This window comes from Danio rerio, chromosome 6, assembly GCF_052040795.2.
Source record: "Danio rerio strain M-AB ecotype USA chromosome 6, GRCz13ab, whole genome shotgun sequence".
Taxonomy (NCBI): Eukaryota; Metazoa; Chordata; class Actinopteri; order Cypriniformes; family Danionidae; genus Danio; species Danio rerio.
The window spans coordinates 42,916,555-42,933,365 of NC_141026.1; the positions used below are offsets into that span (position 1 = coordinate 42,916,555).

General features: G+C 38.0%; 1 protein-coding gene across 1 annotated transcript; it reads right to left on the reverse strand.

Annotated features, from left to right (window-relative positions):
* Positions 1–230: 230 nt before the first annotated feature.
* myhb (myosin, heavy chain b) lies at positions 231–16,231 on the reverse strand. Its single transcript, XM_087257701.1, has 44 exons — positions 16,215–16,231; positions 15,398–15,525; positions 15,215–15,263; positions 10,668–10,883; positions 10,411–10,462; positions 10,072–10,282; positions 9,855–9,998; positions 9,602–9,758; positions 9,460–9,487; positions 9,263–9,374; positions 8,892–8,984; positions 8,735–8,798; positions 8,549–8,647; positions 8,339–8,442; positions 8,070–8,208; positions 7,858–7,976; positions 7,619–7,768; positions 7,369–7,539; positions 6,957–7,263; positions 6,734–6,804; positions 6,561–6,648; positions 6,321–6,438; positions 5,931–6,054; positions 5,717–5,853; positions 5,390–5,645; positions 5,057–5,299; positions 4,803–4,979; positions 4,530–4,675; positions 4,333–4,423; positions 3,866–4,255; positions 3,653–3,779; positions 3,244–3,362; positions 2,970–3,166; positions 2,702–2,885; positions 2,443–2,608; positions 2,212–2,336; positions 1,805–2,113; positions 1,517–1,720; positions 1,306–1,431; positions 1,055–1,225; positions 873–977; positions 688–783; positions 473–604; positions 231–352 (listed from the first exon to the last, which is right to left on the reverse strand). The coding sequence occupies exons 6-44, from the start codon at positions 10,273–10,275 to the stop codon at positions 332–334; spliced, it is 5,814 nt and encodes a 1,937-aa protein (XP_087113827.1). The 5' UTR covers positions 10,276–10,282; positions 10,411–10,462; positions 10,668–10,883; positions 15,215–15,263; positions 15,398–15,525; positions 16,215–16,231; the 3' UTR covers positions 231–331.
* Between the last annotated feature and the right edge of the window lie 580 nt (positions 16,232–16,811).

Below are 16,811 nucleotides of genomic sequence, written 5' to 3' on the forward strand. Positions count from 1 at the left end.
TTAAAGTCTCTCTAATAATTGGTGGTTTGGGGATAATGCTTGTCATTTCCTGGATGCTAATATGGATTTCAGGTAAGTAGAGCTAGGTCTGTCAGAAACAGCATTGTGATTAATTTACCACATTTTAAGCTGTTATGCTAAACTGTCTCACAAAAAGGCTTCTTATGTTTCGACACATCATGTACACATTATTGACAGAAATGTAACAAAATATTCAGTACACAAACACCTCAGGTCATATCATTTTATTAGCTACTTCTTGTGGACATTTGACAAGGATTTCATATTGTATGAGTTCTTGTTTCTTTGCCCAGTTTCCTACTCAGAGAGTTTACTCCTCAGCCTCTTTACCCTGCAAATACAAAAGATTAATACATTGAGAACAAGACTGTACTATTTATCGATGCCACATGTAATTGTGTAAACAATATTTGTGCACAAATAATATAATTAATAAAATTGTGATATTTACCTTTCCAAATTCACGGCTTTTAGCTCTGAGCTTGTTGACCTGGGACTCTGCGATGTCAGCTCTCTCCTGAGCCTCCTCCAGCTCATGCTGCACCTTCCTAAATCTGGTCAAGTGAGTATTGGCTTGTTCCTCCTGTCAGTGAAATCATTTATGTTTAGGTTGATCAAATCAAGAATAATGTTGCATGACACTCATCAAAACCCAAAGTAACTCACAGCATCTTCACTCTGTCGCTTGTAGGCCTTGACTTTCAGTTGAAGTTTGTCCACAAGGTCTTGCAGTCTAATAATATTCTTCTTATCTTCCTCAGTCTGTCAGAAAACATTTTAAAAGATAACCATTTTGATTTGACTGTATTTGACTTATAACACCTATATACGTTTATTTGTGTGATTATTACCTGATAAGTCAGTTCCTTCACTCTTCTTTCATATTTGCGGACTCCTTTCACAGCATCAGCACCACGTCTCTGTTCAGCTTCGACTTCACTCTCCAGTTCACGAACCTGACGCACAAGTTTAACTGAGGTTATTCCTGACTTACGGTGAGGTAAATCAATGAACAGTGTGAGCAGTCACATACTCTGGCCTCCAGCTTCTGGAGCTGCTTCTTTCCACCCTTCATAGCCAGACTCTCAGCCTCATCCAGACGGTGCTGCAGGTCTTTGACTGTAACCTCCAGATTCTTCTTCATCCTCTCAAGGTGAGCGCTTGTGTCCTGCTCCTTCTTCAGCTCCTCTGCCATCATGGCGGCCTGATATTTTTTTTTAACCCAGTTTTTAGTTTACATGCAACATCTTGAAAACTTAATTATCCATGAACAGATTTACTTACATCAGTTATAGCTTTCTTTGCCTTCTCTTCAGCATTTCGAGCTTCCTGGACCACGTCCTCCATCTCACCTTGAATCTGAACAAGATCTGCTTCCAGCTTTTTCTTGGTGTTAATTAGACTGGTGTTCTGAGGACATTGAGATCAAGTTAAAGGTAATGTTGTTTAACAGTTATTCTTTAAAACATTCTTCAAAATAAATCATTCTTCTTACTTGGGAGTGTAAGAGAGTCACTCGCTCACTGGCATCCACCAGTTCCTGCTCAGCCACTTTGCGGCCTCTCTCGGTCTGCTCCAGAGCAACTCTCAGCTCCTCGATCTCTGCCTGCATCAGGTTATTCCTGCGTTCAACCATTGCAACTTGTTCTTTCATGTCCTCTTGAGCCCTCAGAGCCTCATCAAGATGGAGTTGAGCATCCTGAAGCAATCAAGTTTCAATTAGATTGTTTGATCTAGTTAGTCAAATCAAGATATACTGCTATACTACTCTAAAGGAACAAACCTTGAGTTGCCCTTGGACGTTCCTGAGCTGCTTCTGAGCTTCAGCTGCCTGCCGGTTTGCATGGCTTAGCTGAATCTCCATCTCGTTCAGGTCTCCTTCCATCTTCTTTTTGATTCTCAGAGCATCGTTTCTGCTTCTGACTTCCGCATCCAGAGTGCTCTGCATAGAGTCGATGATCCTCTGGCTGTTTCGCTTAATCTGTTCAATCTCCTCATCCTTCTCGGCCAACTTCCGATCAATCTCTCCTTTCACTTGGTTCAGTTCAAGCTGAACGCGAAGAATCTTGGATTCCTCATGCTCTAAGGTGGCCTGAAAAATAGGATGGTGTGTAGTGTATTGTTCGCTGGAAGTTTAGTGGTGATATTGGGAATAAAAAAAAACTTTAAGCACTAGGGCCTAGGTGTTACCTCAGCTTCTTCAAGAGCAGCTTGGATTTCAGATTTTTCGATTTCTGCAGTTTTCTTTCCTTTTTCCAGCTCATGGATGGTCTTTCCAGTCTCGCCAAGCTGTTCGGTTAAATCTGTGATTTCCTCTGTATATGCAAAAACATGACCAACAATTGGGTGAAATGCACTATTTACGTCTAAAAAGCAAAAAAAAAAACAACAACATATAGTTCTGCACTTAATTGTACATACGCTGAAGGTTCTTGTTCTCTCTCTTAAGAGTTTCTAGATGATCCAAAGTCTCCTCATAAGAATTTTTCATTTTGAAAAGTTCCGTGCTAAGAGAGCGAGCCTCCTTCTGGGCTCCTTCCAGCTCTGCTTGGGTCTCCTCATACTTCTGCTTCCATTCGGCCAAGACCTTTATGAAATCGAACAATAAACCTCTGGTGAGGTGCATCACAAAAATATTATGTGCATATGAAGTAATGTACAAAAAACACGGTTGCTTTACCTTATCAAAGTTCCTTTGTTTCTTGTCAAGGTTTGCAGCCAAAGCATTAGCTCTTTCAACGTCAATCATGAGATCTTCTACTTCATTTTGCAGTCGCTGCTTAGTCTTTTCCAAAGAGGCACATTTGGCATTCACAGCCTCAATGGACTCCTCTGCATCCTGCAAACGCTGAGCAAGCTTTTTCCTGAGCAAGCAACAATAAAATATTAGTCATTGCTTTTACTTCATTTCTTGTTGTGAAGACTTATAAACAGTTGATTTCATTTACTTTGCTTCCTCGAGTTCTTCAGTACGCTGAATAGCATCGGTCTCATATTTGGTTCTCCATTGAGCTACTTCACTGTTGGCCTTTGACATGCTTCGCTGAAGTTCAGCTTTGGCCTCCTGTTCCTCCTCGTACTGCTCTCTGAGCAGATCACAGTCATGTCGTGATGATTGGACAGCATGTGCCAGGGCATTTTTGGCCTTAAACATACAAATTTCCAGAGTTATTCAATAGATTAGTTCATGAACTTGTTCTATAAAAATTGTTAATTTCTCACCTTGACTTCTTCCTCAATTTGCCTCTTCAGCTCCTCAATCTGTTGAGTGTAAGCCTGTTTGCTTCGAGTCAGCTGAGAAACTAAAGACTCTTTTTCCTCTAGTTGACGACCCATTTCACCTATTGTGAATTTAATGATTTAGTATTGTATATGCTGTTTATGAAGAATGTCATTTTTAATATCGTTCCTGTAAACCAGGGGTTTCCAAACATGGTTATGGAGCGCCGGTGTCCTGCAGAGTTTAGCTCCAATTGCTTCAACACGCTTTCCTGGAAGTTTTCACTATGACTAGTAAGAGCTTGATTAGCTGGTTCAGGTGTGTCTACTTGGGATTGGAGCTGAACTTTGCAGGATACCGACCCTCCAGGATCAAGTTTGGGCACCCCTGGCGTATAGTAAAGCTACTTACCGTTTTCAGTCTGAAGCCTTGCCTTTTGAGCACTTAGGTCATTGATGTGGCGAACATGTTCGTCATGTTTCGACTTAAACTCACTCAGCTGATCTTCCAGTGTACGACACATCTTTTCAAGATTTGTCTGCCAAATACAACATGATTTTAATGGATTTTATTGTTTAGGACTGAGTTTCACAAAGAGTGCTTCATAAATATGCTAAAACTTGCCTTGGATTTGGCAACAGCCTCCATACTGCTTGACACATCATCTACCTCCATTTTAAGCTCACTTTTCTCCTTTTCTAGCTTTTGTTTCACACGCTGGAGGTTGTCGATCTGCTCTCCCAGCTCTGCCACACTGTCAGCCTGTTTCTTGCGGAGTGCCGCAGCCGTGGCTTCGTGCTGTAAGGTGGACTCCTCCAGATCGCGGCGCAGTTTCTGGAACTCAGCCTCACGTTTCTTGTTCATCTCAATCTGGGCAGAGGTGGCACCACCTGCTTCTTCAAGCCTCTCACTGATCTCCTCAAGTTCCCTGGCGAGATCAGATCGCTGCTTCTCGACCTTAGCACGAGCTGCTCGCTCTGCCTCGATTTCTTCCTCCAGCTCCTCAATGCGAGCCTGTGGTACCAAAACTTGATAAGTTACAGCTCATTAAAGAGAAATAATCACAAAATCACAACAGCACATTGAGGCACCTGAAGTTCTTTAATCTTTTTCTGGAACTGAATACCAAGAGATTGCTCATCTTCAATCCTGCTCAGAAACTGACTTGTCTCAAAGTCCTTCCTGTTTTGAAAAAAAAACAGAAATGATTTATAAGTTTGAAGTATTCTGAAACTGAACGAGGGGTCTTCATTTTGTAGGGTAGGATTTAAAATGATTAGCTTCTCACTTTTTCAATTTCTCTTCTAGTTGCTGCTTGTCATTTTCCAAGTCCATTAAAGATTCCTGGGCAAGTTTTAAATCACCTTCAAGCTTTCTTTTGGCTCTTTCGAGGTCCATACGTAGTTTCTTTTCCTGCTCTAGAGATCCCTCCAGCTATTCGCAGATGTGGAAAAATTAACGAAAATGATATTTAAAACATCACTACAGTGGTTGAGTTCTGCTTCTTGTAATTGTAAATAAACAGGAGAATTTGCACAAATCTGTTCAATTTCAAACTCACATCATCAACTTGCTGCTCAAGCTTTGCTTTGGCTTTCGTCAGAGTATTGACTTTGTCTTCCTCTGCCTGTAAATCATCCAAAGTTTGCTGATGTGCCTCTTGGAGGGCTTTCTTTTCTTTGGTCAGCTTTACAATAACCTCATCTTGAGATGTCATTTCTTCTGTAAGGTTTTTAACCTAGGAGACAAATATGTTTATGTGACTGCAACCTGAGTGAAAGATCATGATTAAACCAAACTTCAAAAGACATTAACCTTGTTTTCAGTGGCATGTTTTTCTTTCTCTACTTTGGCTAAGGTAAGCTCTAAATCATCAATGTCTTTCTTCAGCTCAGAGCACTCGTCCTCCAGCTTTCTCTTTTTGGCAGTAAGTTCAGCGTTGATTTCTTCCTCATCCTCCAATCTTTCAGTTGCCTCTTTAAGTTTTGCCTCAAGCTGAATCTTGCTTTTGATTAGTCCTTCACATCTCTCCTCAGCATCAGAAAGGTTTTCTGTTTCCTGTTGATTATAATAGCATGATTTGTTGTCTTTTTTCCAACTTGTGTATTTGTTCTCTTATAAATATGGACTGATCATTTGTGAACTCACAGATGCCACTTGTAACTGCAGGTCATTTTTCTCCTGCAGCAGGGTGACCATCTTCTCCTCCAGCTCCTTCTTCTTTGCAAGGGCTTTGGCAAGATCCTCTTTCATCTTTTCAAAGTTTTCTTTCATGGCTGCCATTTCCTTCTCAGTCTCTGCACTCTTCAGCAGGGGCTTGATCTTAAAATACAGCTTCATCCATGGCCAGTGTTTCACATTCATGAATGAGCGGATGTTGTACTGGATGGAGTAGATGGACTCTCTGTAACAGAAGAAATGGTCAGATGCTGTGTGTGAATGTGCACTGGATATTTCTTTAAGCAAAATCCATACCTCCTCGCCATCATTTTGACAAACTCTTTCCTCATTACGTAGCCTCTGCAGACTGCTTGAGTCATGGTTACAAGGATAACAAGTTTCTCATCTCGCATTTCCTCAAGAGTACCCAGCAGACCAGCTTTGAAGAACACCTATCACAAATATTTCACAAAGCAATTATGCACTGTTAATAATTACATAATAAGTCAGATGATTTGATAGAGTGTACCTTGGTGTGTCCAAACTTGTACTGGGTATGATCCACATCAATAGAGCCAAGAAGCTTCTCTGAAGCCTTCTTGTTGTCAATGAACTGACCCTCAGGGATGACACTAGCATTCAATACTTTGTATCTAAAGTGAAGATATGACTCAGTCTTATTCACTAGTCTTGTGAAGATCCACATGCCTTTGTACACAAAATCTGCATACTGTGTGTGTTTCCATTTATTTAGACAGACATGTGTATTAAAGAAAGCCGAGATATTTTATGAAAATTAATAGAGTTGAGCACATTCTCAACATTTATCGTACAATAATCCAGATAATGCCCATGCACACAATTTGACAAATTAAATTCATCAAAGACAAGTGAAATACAAGTAATGCACATTAATTACCTCTGCTTAAAGTCACCATAGAGGATTCTGCTGGGGAAACCCTTTCTGCAAATTCTGATTCCCTCCAGCACACCATTACAACGCAACTGGTGGATGACCAGAAAGTTCTCCATAAGACCTAAAATAAAGAGAGTTAATAATAAATCATTGTTTTAGAGAGGATGATCATTGTTTTTTTAACAAAGAGTATATATCACATGCTTTTCTGTATTTTAAAAAAAGTTGTGTCAAAAATTTGACCTGGAGTCTTTGACTCATTTGGAATCAAGCAGCGCACAAAATGTGGATGAGTGCTTCTCAGGTTGGTCATCAATTTGCCCAAATTTTCCTGTTAATTGTAGAATAAACAGTTAAACTATAAACACACAGTGCACCTTAAATATTTCAACGCTAAAAGTGAATCGTTTCATTACTCTGAACAAAGCAGACACAGTCTGGAAGGAGCCTCCCTTCTTTTTTCCACCCTTTTTGCCACCAGATTCAGCTGTCGATAAAGAAATAAGTAAATAATCTTGGTAAACAATACCATGTACAGAAATCAAGCAGAAATTATCTTTAACAGAAATTTATACATAACAAAAAAAATATTTGAATCCTAATGTTGTAATCGTAACAGTATGAATTTGTTTCACAAACCTTCTGTTGAAGCATGAGCAGCATACAGGTGACACAACAGTTTCACTGAAGACTTCTGGTACAGCTGAACCACAGAGTCATTAAGGGGGTCCTTGTTCTTATCCAGCCAGCCTGAGATGTTGTAATCCACAGTTCCAGCATAGTGCACAAGGGAGAAGTGAGCCTCAGCCTTGCCTTTGGCAGGTTTGGGCTTCTGGAAGCAGTTGGTTTTACCAAGATGCTGATCATGCAGCTTGTTCTTGAAGGTTGTGTCTGTTGCCTTGGGGAACATACACTCCTCCTCAAGGATGGAGAAAATGCCCATCGGCTGAAAAAAAGAGCATATTTACTTAAGATGAGATGACAGATCACAGCAAAGGATCTTTTGTTTAAAAAGAAAAGCATTTTAATGTTTGGAAGTCGACATTTGTACCTTTTCAATCAGCTCAATGCAGGCAGCCAAGTCCATACCGAAGTCAATGAACTCCCACTCAATACCTTCTTTCTTGTATTCCTCTTGTTCCAGCACAAACATGTGGTGATTGAAAAACTGTTGCAGTTTTTCATTGGTGAAATTAATGCAAAGCTGCTCCAAGCTGTTGAACTATAATGATCAACAATTCAGTATCAGACCTAATGAAATGAAGCAACACTGATTTTCAAATTTGAATTCTTGAGCTTACATCAAAGATTTCAAACCCTGCAATGTCAAGCACTCCGATGAAGAACTGTCTTGGCTGTTTGGTGTCCAGCATCTCATTGATTCGAACAACCATCCACAAGAACATCTTCTCATAGACAGACTTGCACAGAGCCATGGTTGCATTGTTAACCTAACATATGAAACAAGAATTAACACCATTTCACTTTAGCACATTCCTAATCTAATGATGTACTCAAGATGCATTTGAAATGCACCTACCTGAGGAACAGTTTGACCTTTGGTCACAAATTCATTCCCGACCTTCACTCTGGGATAACACAAAGCTTTCAGCATGTCCGCAGAGTTCAGTCCCAAGAGGTAAGCAATTTTATCAGCCACTGGAAAAAAGCATTTCAATTTAGAACCAAAATGTAGCCATATTATACCATATATGCATGTTTCCAAAGGCTGAGCTTAAACTGAAATCCCACCCTCAGTTCCATCAGGCTCAGCCTGCTCCTCCCTCTGCTTCTGCTTGAACTTCATGTTCCCATGATGCATCACAGCTCCTGTCAGCTTGTAGATGCCTACCTTCTCTTCAGCATTGAAGCCCAGAATATCAATGGCTGTCTGCAAGTCAAAAAAAATCAAGTGTGCCTCTTGGATAACGTATTTAATACGGTATATCAGGTATGCAGAGTATACATCCATGTTATTATGCATCAGATATTAACTGCTGAAACATTTGATCTCCACCTACATCAGTTGCAATGAACTCTTCCACATCGTTGATGCTCTTGACTGTGATCTCACCCTGACTGATCATGGGATAGTCGTATGGGTTAGTGGTGATCAGAAGAGCCTCTACGAGAGGAATACAGCAAGAAATGAAGACTTTGATCTGCTGTACAAATATAAGTCTTGTCTATGCTCTTGTCTCATTCTAATATAGTGATGTACATTTTCTTACCCAGTAGTTCTGGCTTATGGCCTGTGCACAGCTGGTAGAAGATGTGGTAGCTCCTCTCAGCAGACAACTGGAAAGTTACCCTGGACTTTTCCAGCAGATCTTTGGATCAAAAACATACTTATAACAGCAATAATATGGACAAATGTTGAATCAGTCATTTGAAATCTAAACTAATTAAGAACTCACAAGTTTCAATATCAGCCGAGGCCAGTTTTCCAGTGGTGCCGAAATGAATTCGGATGAATTTACCCTGAAGGATTCAGGCACAGGATAACAGAATAAAATGTTTCCATTACAGAATAAAAACACATAGTGTCTCAGTGGCTGTTGGCTCAGTACTCACAAAGCGGGAAGAGTTGTCATTCCTCACAGTCTTGGCATTGCCATAGGCTTCCAGCAAGGGGTTGGCTGCAATGATTTGATCCTCCAGCGACCCCTAATTGAGTCATAATGTTGCAGGCATACCAGTAAAAAATGAATCCTCATCATATTTACAAACAAATCCCATATATACCCCATATGTGGATAATCCAAGTAATGGTTGGACCTTGACCTAGCCTGGCTCTGTCTCTGTGGACCTAATGGGTGGAGCTTTATCTAGTTATATCTAAGGAAAGGGTTGGACCTTCAAGCCCCACCCATTATGTTTAGGGAGGGACAGCTGGATATGAAGCCCCACCAACAGGCTCTGCAGCAATCAACTTCTCTACATACCTGCATTTTTCCAGGAATAGGCTCTTGCTTCTGCTTGCCAGCCACAGCGATTGTCGCAAAGTACTGGATGACACGTTTGGTGTTCACAGTCTTTCCTGCACCAGATTCTCCACTGAGAATGAAACATACATTAGGATTCACAATTTCTTTATTTTTACCACACAGTAACACTTTAGCATCTGAAGGAAAATACTTACGTAATCAGGATAGACTGATTTTCACGATCTACAAGAGCAGAAAGCCATATATTAAAATAAAAATAAAATCAAAATTAATGAATTCTTTTCACAAACTTAAGTACCAACAAACTTAAATATCCTAAACATGATTTTATCTTACCAGTGAGCATGAATTGATAAGCATTGTCAGAGATGGAGAAGATGTGAGGTGGGGCTTCAATTCTTTTCTTGCCCCTGTAGCCTGACACAACTACAGCATCATACACTGGGAGCCACTTATAGGGGTTCACGGTGACACAGAACAACCCAGAGTAGGTCTGCAAGAGAATCATCCCCATTTACCACTAGATATTGACAATGGATTAAGTAAAATAAGTATGTCAGATCACCAAATGTGTTTTTCATTTACTTACGTAGATCATCCATGCTGCATAACGCTCTTTGAGGTTGTACAGCACGGTGGGTTCGTTGAGGTGGGTCATCATGGCCATGTCCTCAATCTTATCAAACTTTGGTGGATTCATTGGGAAGATTTCATCCTCCTTCACTGTGAGGGTCTGGAGGGAGTGTCATTTTACAATTATGAAGGAAGCAAAGCATCGATCTGATCTGAATATCTCTGATACTCACTTTGCCACAGAGAGTTTGCACTGTAGCTTTGCCGCCCTCCTTACTCTTGAGGACCCCTTTGAGGTACATCTCCTTGGGTTCAGACACGAAATAAGCAGTTTTAGCATCAAACGGCCTATTCTGAGCTTCTATACGTTCCTTCTCTGGTTTACGGAGGTAAACGGCCGCCGGGCCAAAACACTCCATTTCTGGGTCCCCACTCATGGTGGCACTTTAATAAAAAAAAAACAAAAAAACATTTATAATGCAAGTTCACATCAGTGTTCATCACGTTAAACTAAAGAGTAAAATGCTTCAAGTAGGCTAGTTAGCTACTTAAGTTAATATTAACATGCTTACCTTTGTCTTGCACCAACTCTTAGGACTTGATTTTGATGTTATAATTCACCACCTGTTAATAGTAAGCAAATACAAGACATTTATTTAAATCTTAATCTTTTTTGCTGAGGTTGTAATAATGGATAATTATAAAAAATTTATATACTAGGAAGTGCTATAATGTGCAACAAAACAAGCCTTAATATTCCTATTTGTTGAAACGTAAAAGCAGAACTGTGTAGCATCACTCACTCACTGTGTATAGCATAAACACTCACCTCAGCTGTGTAGTTGTGAGCCCCGGCAGGAGTCGGGAAAGCCCTCTTTTATAGTTGTGTGTAAGTGTCCTGTCAGCTTAATTTTGGTCATGAGTCCTGTTTGCCCACTTCCATTTGTCCCCCCTAGCAGCATGGCTGTCTTATTTTTATCTCTTGATATGGTCGGGACTTCCAAGATGCTTTTGTGTCTTCAGATTATTTATTTCTATTCCAGCACTGATGAGAGCATTTTGGCATTCAAGAATTACTGGTCACACCTTATTTTGATGGTCCGTTTGTTGAATTTAAGTTATATTGCACCTATATGCCAACTTATTCTCTTTAGATTATAAGTAGACCGTTAGGTTGGAGTAATATGACATGTACTTGCATATGAGTTTCTTATAGTCAGTTAAATGTCTGTTGAAGGAGCAGTATCAACAGATATTAAGCAGAGGGTTTACTAATACTCAAATGGACCATCAAAATAAAGTGTTACCAAATGAATTCTAAGAATTTACCTTACAACTGTTATATTGTTTCTTCTCAATGTAAAATATTTAGTAGATACAAATAAAGAGTTAAAATACCCAAGTTAGTGGTCCAAGCACCCAGACAGCTGTAAATCTCTGGCAACATGCAAGTAATTTCTGGCAATAAATGTGACTTGTCTAAAGTTGCAGGAGCCATGCAAATACAATGTAACAAAGAAATCCAAATAATATACTTTTATCCCTTTAAGAAACAAACGGGGATGCCAAAAGATCCTTGCTAAGAACAGCTGAGGCACTCCAGGCCTCTCCAGGGGATGAAACAAGGTCCAAGGTGGTGACAAAGCCCTCGATGTCAACAGGCAAACTTGAGTCATTGTGTGCTAATAGCCCTGCCTGTCCACATTATAGTATTGGGAGCAAACTTTTTTCATCACATTCGAGATTTAAAACAAATGTATAAATCGTTCTAGATAAGACTTCAAATTAATAACGTATTGCAATTAAACCATCAAACACAATTGCACTTCACCAAGATCTTTACCCTCCGCTGTTTGGCCAAGTGTAACATGAGATCTAATTTAAAGTGGGCTTTGTGAGCCTTAAGGTCAGTCTTCCCACAGGAAAGGTGATCCTATACTGGCAAAGAGCAGAAAGCTTTCAAAAAATTGTGGAGGAGTTACTCTTAGGATATAATGGGCTCCATTGAATAAAAATGTGAAACTGGATCGCCCATCCATAACACCACATTCTTATTTGGACAAAATACAAATATAGACGCCAGTGCAGACTTGGCCCACCAAATGGCAGCATACTCGGGGGATTTATTGTGTCTTGAACCAACTGCATTGCATTACAAAACAAAATCCAAGTGTTTTAGCATCTGTCAAGAGCCTGCATGTGTGCAGCGTTAAAGATTGTAGATTGGTGGTATAATCGTTCTTGGATGAGACGGTCGTATCAAAGTTTCAAGGCGTAATGATGCTGATTCTTATTTTAGGACTTTGAAACTGAATACAGCATCTTTGCATCTAATGGTAAAGGACAAATGAATTCGCCACACTTGATTGTTCAGTGTGCAAGAGTGATGGCACATTTACACTTAAACTATGCACAGATCCTCTGCTAATGAAGCTTTTGGTGGATGCAGTTGTTTTTTTTTTAAAGGTCATCAGAGATGAGTATGAACCTTTATTATTATTGACATCTAAGATGCAAGTGCATGATACTGTGCAGACTTGGTTTGAAGTGTTTCACTTTTGCATCATTTTAATACTAAGAGGGTGTGGATGTAATTAACTGGTTCAAATTAATATGTGAAGGAAAGATAGGTGACTCTTTCATCATAACTCTCTGCAATTTAGTGAGCGACATAGGCATAAATGCAGGTATGAAAACAATCCTGTTAATGATTCATAGTTTGTGTATCAATCAAATGCAATTGTTAAGAAAATACCTGCACAAAGCATAATAGGCTGCATCTCAACCCCTTGGTGAAAAAGGAAATTGAGGATAATGAAATGTTTCTCAGATGAAGGATTGTGAGGTGTTATTTTAGGGTCAGTTTACACCACACCGAAAGACGACAAAAAACGTGGAAAATCGCCAGATTACATGACGTTACTGCAGAGACAAACACAGACTGAACATGTGCATTTGGCAAAAACAAGCCAAGAACAATTTGGTATCTGTGCAGTGTGAACTTGAACTGACTCGTAAACGTTTGAATGCGGTTCGTAAAAGGTTTGATGCAATTAATTTTAAGATGATTTTTGCTAGATGCTAAGGGCTGAGTAAAAGTGTAGACATCGTAATAAAGTAAATGTATTGTGAAAGTATGCGGGATATCCAGATTATATATTTATTCAGCACCAACCTGAAGAGGCAGATGGTGTGTTTAATTGTATCTTTTGTTAATGTGTCATGTTTATTGCGAAATGTTCACGTTTGTAATGAGGCAACAAACACATGAAATGCTGAGTGTTGTGTTTAAAGCAGATTTAAGTGTTGTGTCATATTACTCAGCTCCTACTGTATTATTTCTGGAGTGAAGGAACAGCAATACACTTTATTAAACGTCTGTTTATGCAGAGGTTGATATTAATTCCTGGCTGTGTTTACATTTATATAATAGCTTCAAAATACAAAATTTACCTCCGTTAGTCTCTTTTGTCGAGTTTAATTATAATTTAGCCTATCCACTTGTTAAGTGTGACATCGGGTCCAAGCGCTCTCATATCAAACTATGTGGAGACTCATCAAATGATAATAATAAATGTTTACAAAGTGCTTTAATACTTTTGAAAATCATCGCAATATATATATATATATATATATATATATATATATATATATATATATATATATATATATATATATATATATATATGTATTTATATATATATATGTGTGTGTGTGTATATATATATATATATATATATATATATATGTATTTATATATATATATGTGTGTGTGTGTATATATATATATATATATATATATATATATGTGTGTGTGTGTGTATGTATGTATATATATATATATATATATATATATATATATATATATATATATATATATATATATATATATATATATATATATATATATATATATATATATATCGAAGCCTAATATCTGATGGCCAGAAAGTGATCATTTTTTTAGAAATTGTTAAAATTTTGGTATTTGTGATGCAGCAAGGCCAGATAATGTTGTGTACACTATCATTTTATTTAAAATTCAATTTAATATGTGGTATGACTAAAAGTGGGCATACACAAATATTTTCTCAATTCGAATGAGTAGCAGCTTGGACCTGGAAACAGTTTTTTTTATATGTCACCGATACGTCATGCCTTCACAAGCAGATACTTTATCCACAACACAACTAGAGGGGAAAAAGGTTACTCTGTTGGTTTAAATTAAATAGCTCACTCACTTCTAGCTAAAGTAAACCTCCAAAGTTAAAACCTCTAAATTTAAAAAGATTTAACAAGGCATCTACTTAAAAGTATTTGTTGACAAGTGAAGTATGATTATTTTGCGCTTTTTTTCTTTCAGAGCTGGTGACGATTTCTGATTTCTACAATGAATTATCTTTTTTTGTGTGTGTGAAATTTAGTATATTACTATTTGGGGCAAAGACACAAAAAATCCTGATGACTGAATTTATCCAGAGATATGCTGCTTGATTTTACCATGATTTAGGAAACACGTTAAAATTGTCATTGTAAAATTGTTGTATAAGCTCTTACAGCCTCCTCAGCTTGTCTCTTTTGTAAGACTTAACTTTCATCTGCAATTTGTCCACCAGATCCTGCAGTCTGGTTCAATCCTTCTTATCCTTAAGTACTGGATGACACTTAGATGTACTTAGTACTTAGATGTTCAGTGTTTCCTGCACCAGATTCTCCACTAATATTATATCAAATTTAATTATTGATGAAGTACTACCACAAACTACCACAAACAGACAAATCAGTGGTTCAAAGTGACACGAAACAACCCAGAGTAGCACAGTGGGCTCAATGAGGTGGATCATCATGGCCGTCTCTAAAATCTCATCAAACATGAGTGGAGTCACTGGGTGAATTTCATCCTCCTTCAGTCTTACAAATCATAAGTCACAGATTTGTAAAAAAAAAAAAAATTAAACCTTAAAACACTACATTTTGTTAACTGCATTGCTTTATTCCTAATTCTGAATTTGCAGTTCCTGATTTGTTTTTACTGTTACTTGGTTTCAAGCTGGAAATCTCTCAACTTGTTTTGCTGCACAGTAGCTTTTGCACCCTCTTTGCTGACTAAGACCCCTTTTAGGTACATCTTCTGTTGGTCAGTTATAAAGTAAGCATTTTTGGATTAAATGGTGTGTTCTGAGCCTCAATCTGGCCTGCTGAGAAAAATAGCCTATAGTCATAACACTCCTTTTCCCCATCCCAACTCATGGTGGCGCTTTACTTGACAGATAAAACATTAATGATGTAAATTATACAAATCAGTAACTGATATATAAAATTATCAATTTAAATACATTATAAAGGAATACTGCTTCATAGTCAATTGGACTCTACCTCTTTTGTTCCTCTTGTCAGCTGAAGCTGGTCAAATGATTTGAGCAATCTAAAATAGACATAATCTGTGAGTGAAATTAAGCACATTTGCGCACAGAATATTAATAATATACATTTGTATCTATTTTTATGCAAATTACTGATCTTCAGACTAAACTTCTTAACATTTTTAATTTGACTTACCTACTTGAAGTCACAGTCAATAGATTTGCACTCAACTTCGTTTTATACAGCATGATGTGTTTAGCCAGTAAAACTCTCCGTCTCTCCCTGTTGGATGCTTGGACAGCCCTCGATTCCGACTTCTCTCTCTGGAATATTATTTTAATCTGATGATGAATCTAGTCAATCTGGACAGAGCAGTTTTGCTCTGCTCCAATTTTTCCACTTTTCCAGAAAACTGAGGAGCTTTGACATGCACTGAAGTCTTACACAAAGTAAACATGGATATTCTGATTTTGTGACCAAACTAATGGAATACTTGAAATAATACCATCAAAATCAAGCCAAAACCTTCATTCTCTTTCAGAATAAATGTATGCAGTATATTGAAATGTATCACACTGCAATGGTGTAATTCTGTCAGATCTATCCTAAGGATGTTTCTTGGCACTGTTAAGCTTCTCTCTTTAGCAGAGTTGGGCCTGCAAATGTCACTTGTATACTGTTGCAAATTCCTTTCAAAGATGGATTTGACAAAAGACATTATTAATTAATTATAAAAGTAGATGCATTACCACAGAGACAGGTGTAAAACTAACAGCATGTTGCCAACTTTACAATCAGGTGATTCTGTTCTCATTCGATTTAAATTTCTCAAACATTTCCAATTGGCTTTGTTCACTGTAAATAAAACTTCCCATTCTTATTCCCTATCATTTCTCGAAACAACAGATCAAATGATTTATACCAATCACATTCAGTTGCCTTGGGATGAGAAATAAGATAAGGGCTCAGTAAGACTGGAAAGTGCTGTAAAAATTCTGAAGAGGTTACCCACAAGAGTGAGCTCATCTCCTCAAAAAGATGGATATACGATATTTTAGATTTCACATTATTTTCTTATGAGGACGCAGCACTATTATAGACACACGCACGCAGCTGTCTTTCAAAATCAACACAAAACATAGAAGGACTGAAGGGAAAAAGAGATAGGTGAGCACTTCGTTTTGATCTAATTTTATTGTAAAAAGAAGTAAAGGTTGTATAAACATGAGCTCCATTGCTTTATCTTATGCTAAAACATATATTGGTAATAGGGAATACTTAACTGCAACGCTAACCATTTTAAAATGTCAAAAGTAAACCGTATTATAGGATTGGACTCTTTAACTCTAGAATAATTGATAGATCTATATTTTTTGTTAAAACTTTGTTCTACGTTTTAAAATAGGTGAAAAACATTACAGTTTCTACATATGTGAAAGAAAAAAGTTCCCAGCAAACAGTTTTGTTTAATAGACGCCTAATAGACATCTAAACGTAGACAGCTTGGCTAAAACAAAGGCTAACTTGGGCTGTCAGTGAAAATCTGTCCAATAGATGTATAATAGATGTCTAAAAATGGTCGTCTTGGCTTAAACAAGAATAAATTTGC

Coding starts and splice junctions, on each gene's coding strand:
- myhb (XM_087257701.1), bottom strand. CDS start 10,275: ATGAGTGGGGACCCAGAAATGGAGTGTTTTGGCCCGGCGGCCGTTTAC. Junction 3,167..3,243: donor AAATTGAGGAAGAAGTCAAG/GTGAGAAATTAA, acceptor TGTATGTTTAAG/GCCAAAAATGCCCTGGCACA. Junction 605..687: donor AGCGACAGAGTGAAGATGCT/GTGAGTTACTTT, acceptor TTTCACTGACAG/GAGGAACAAGCCAATACTCA.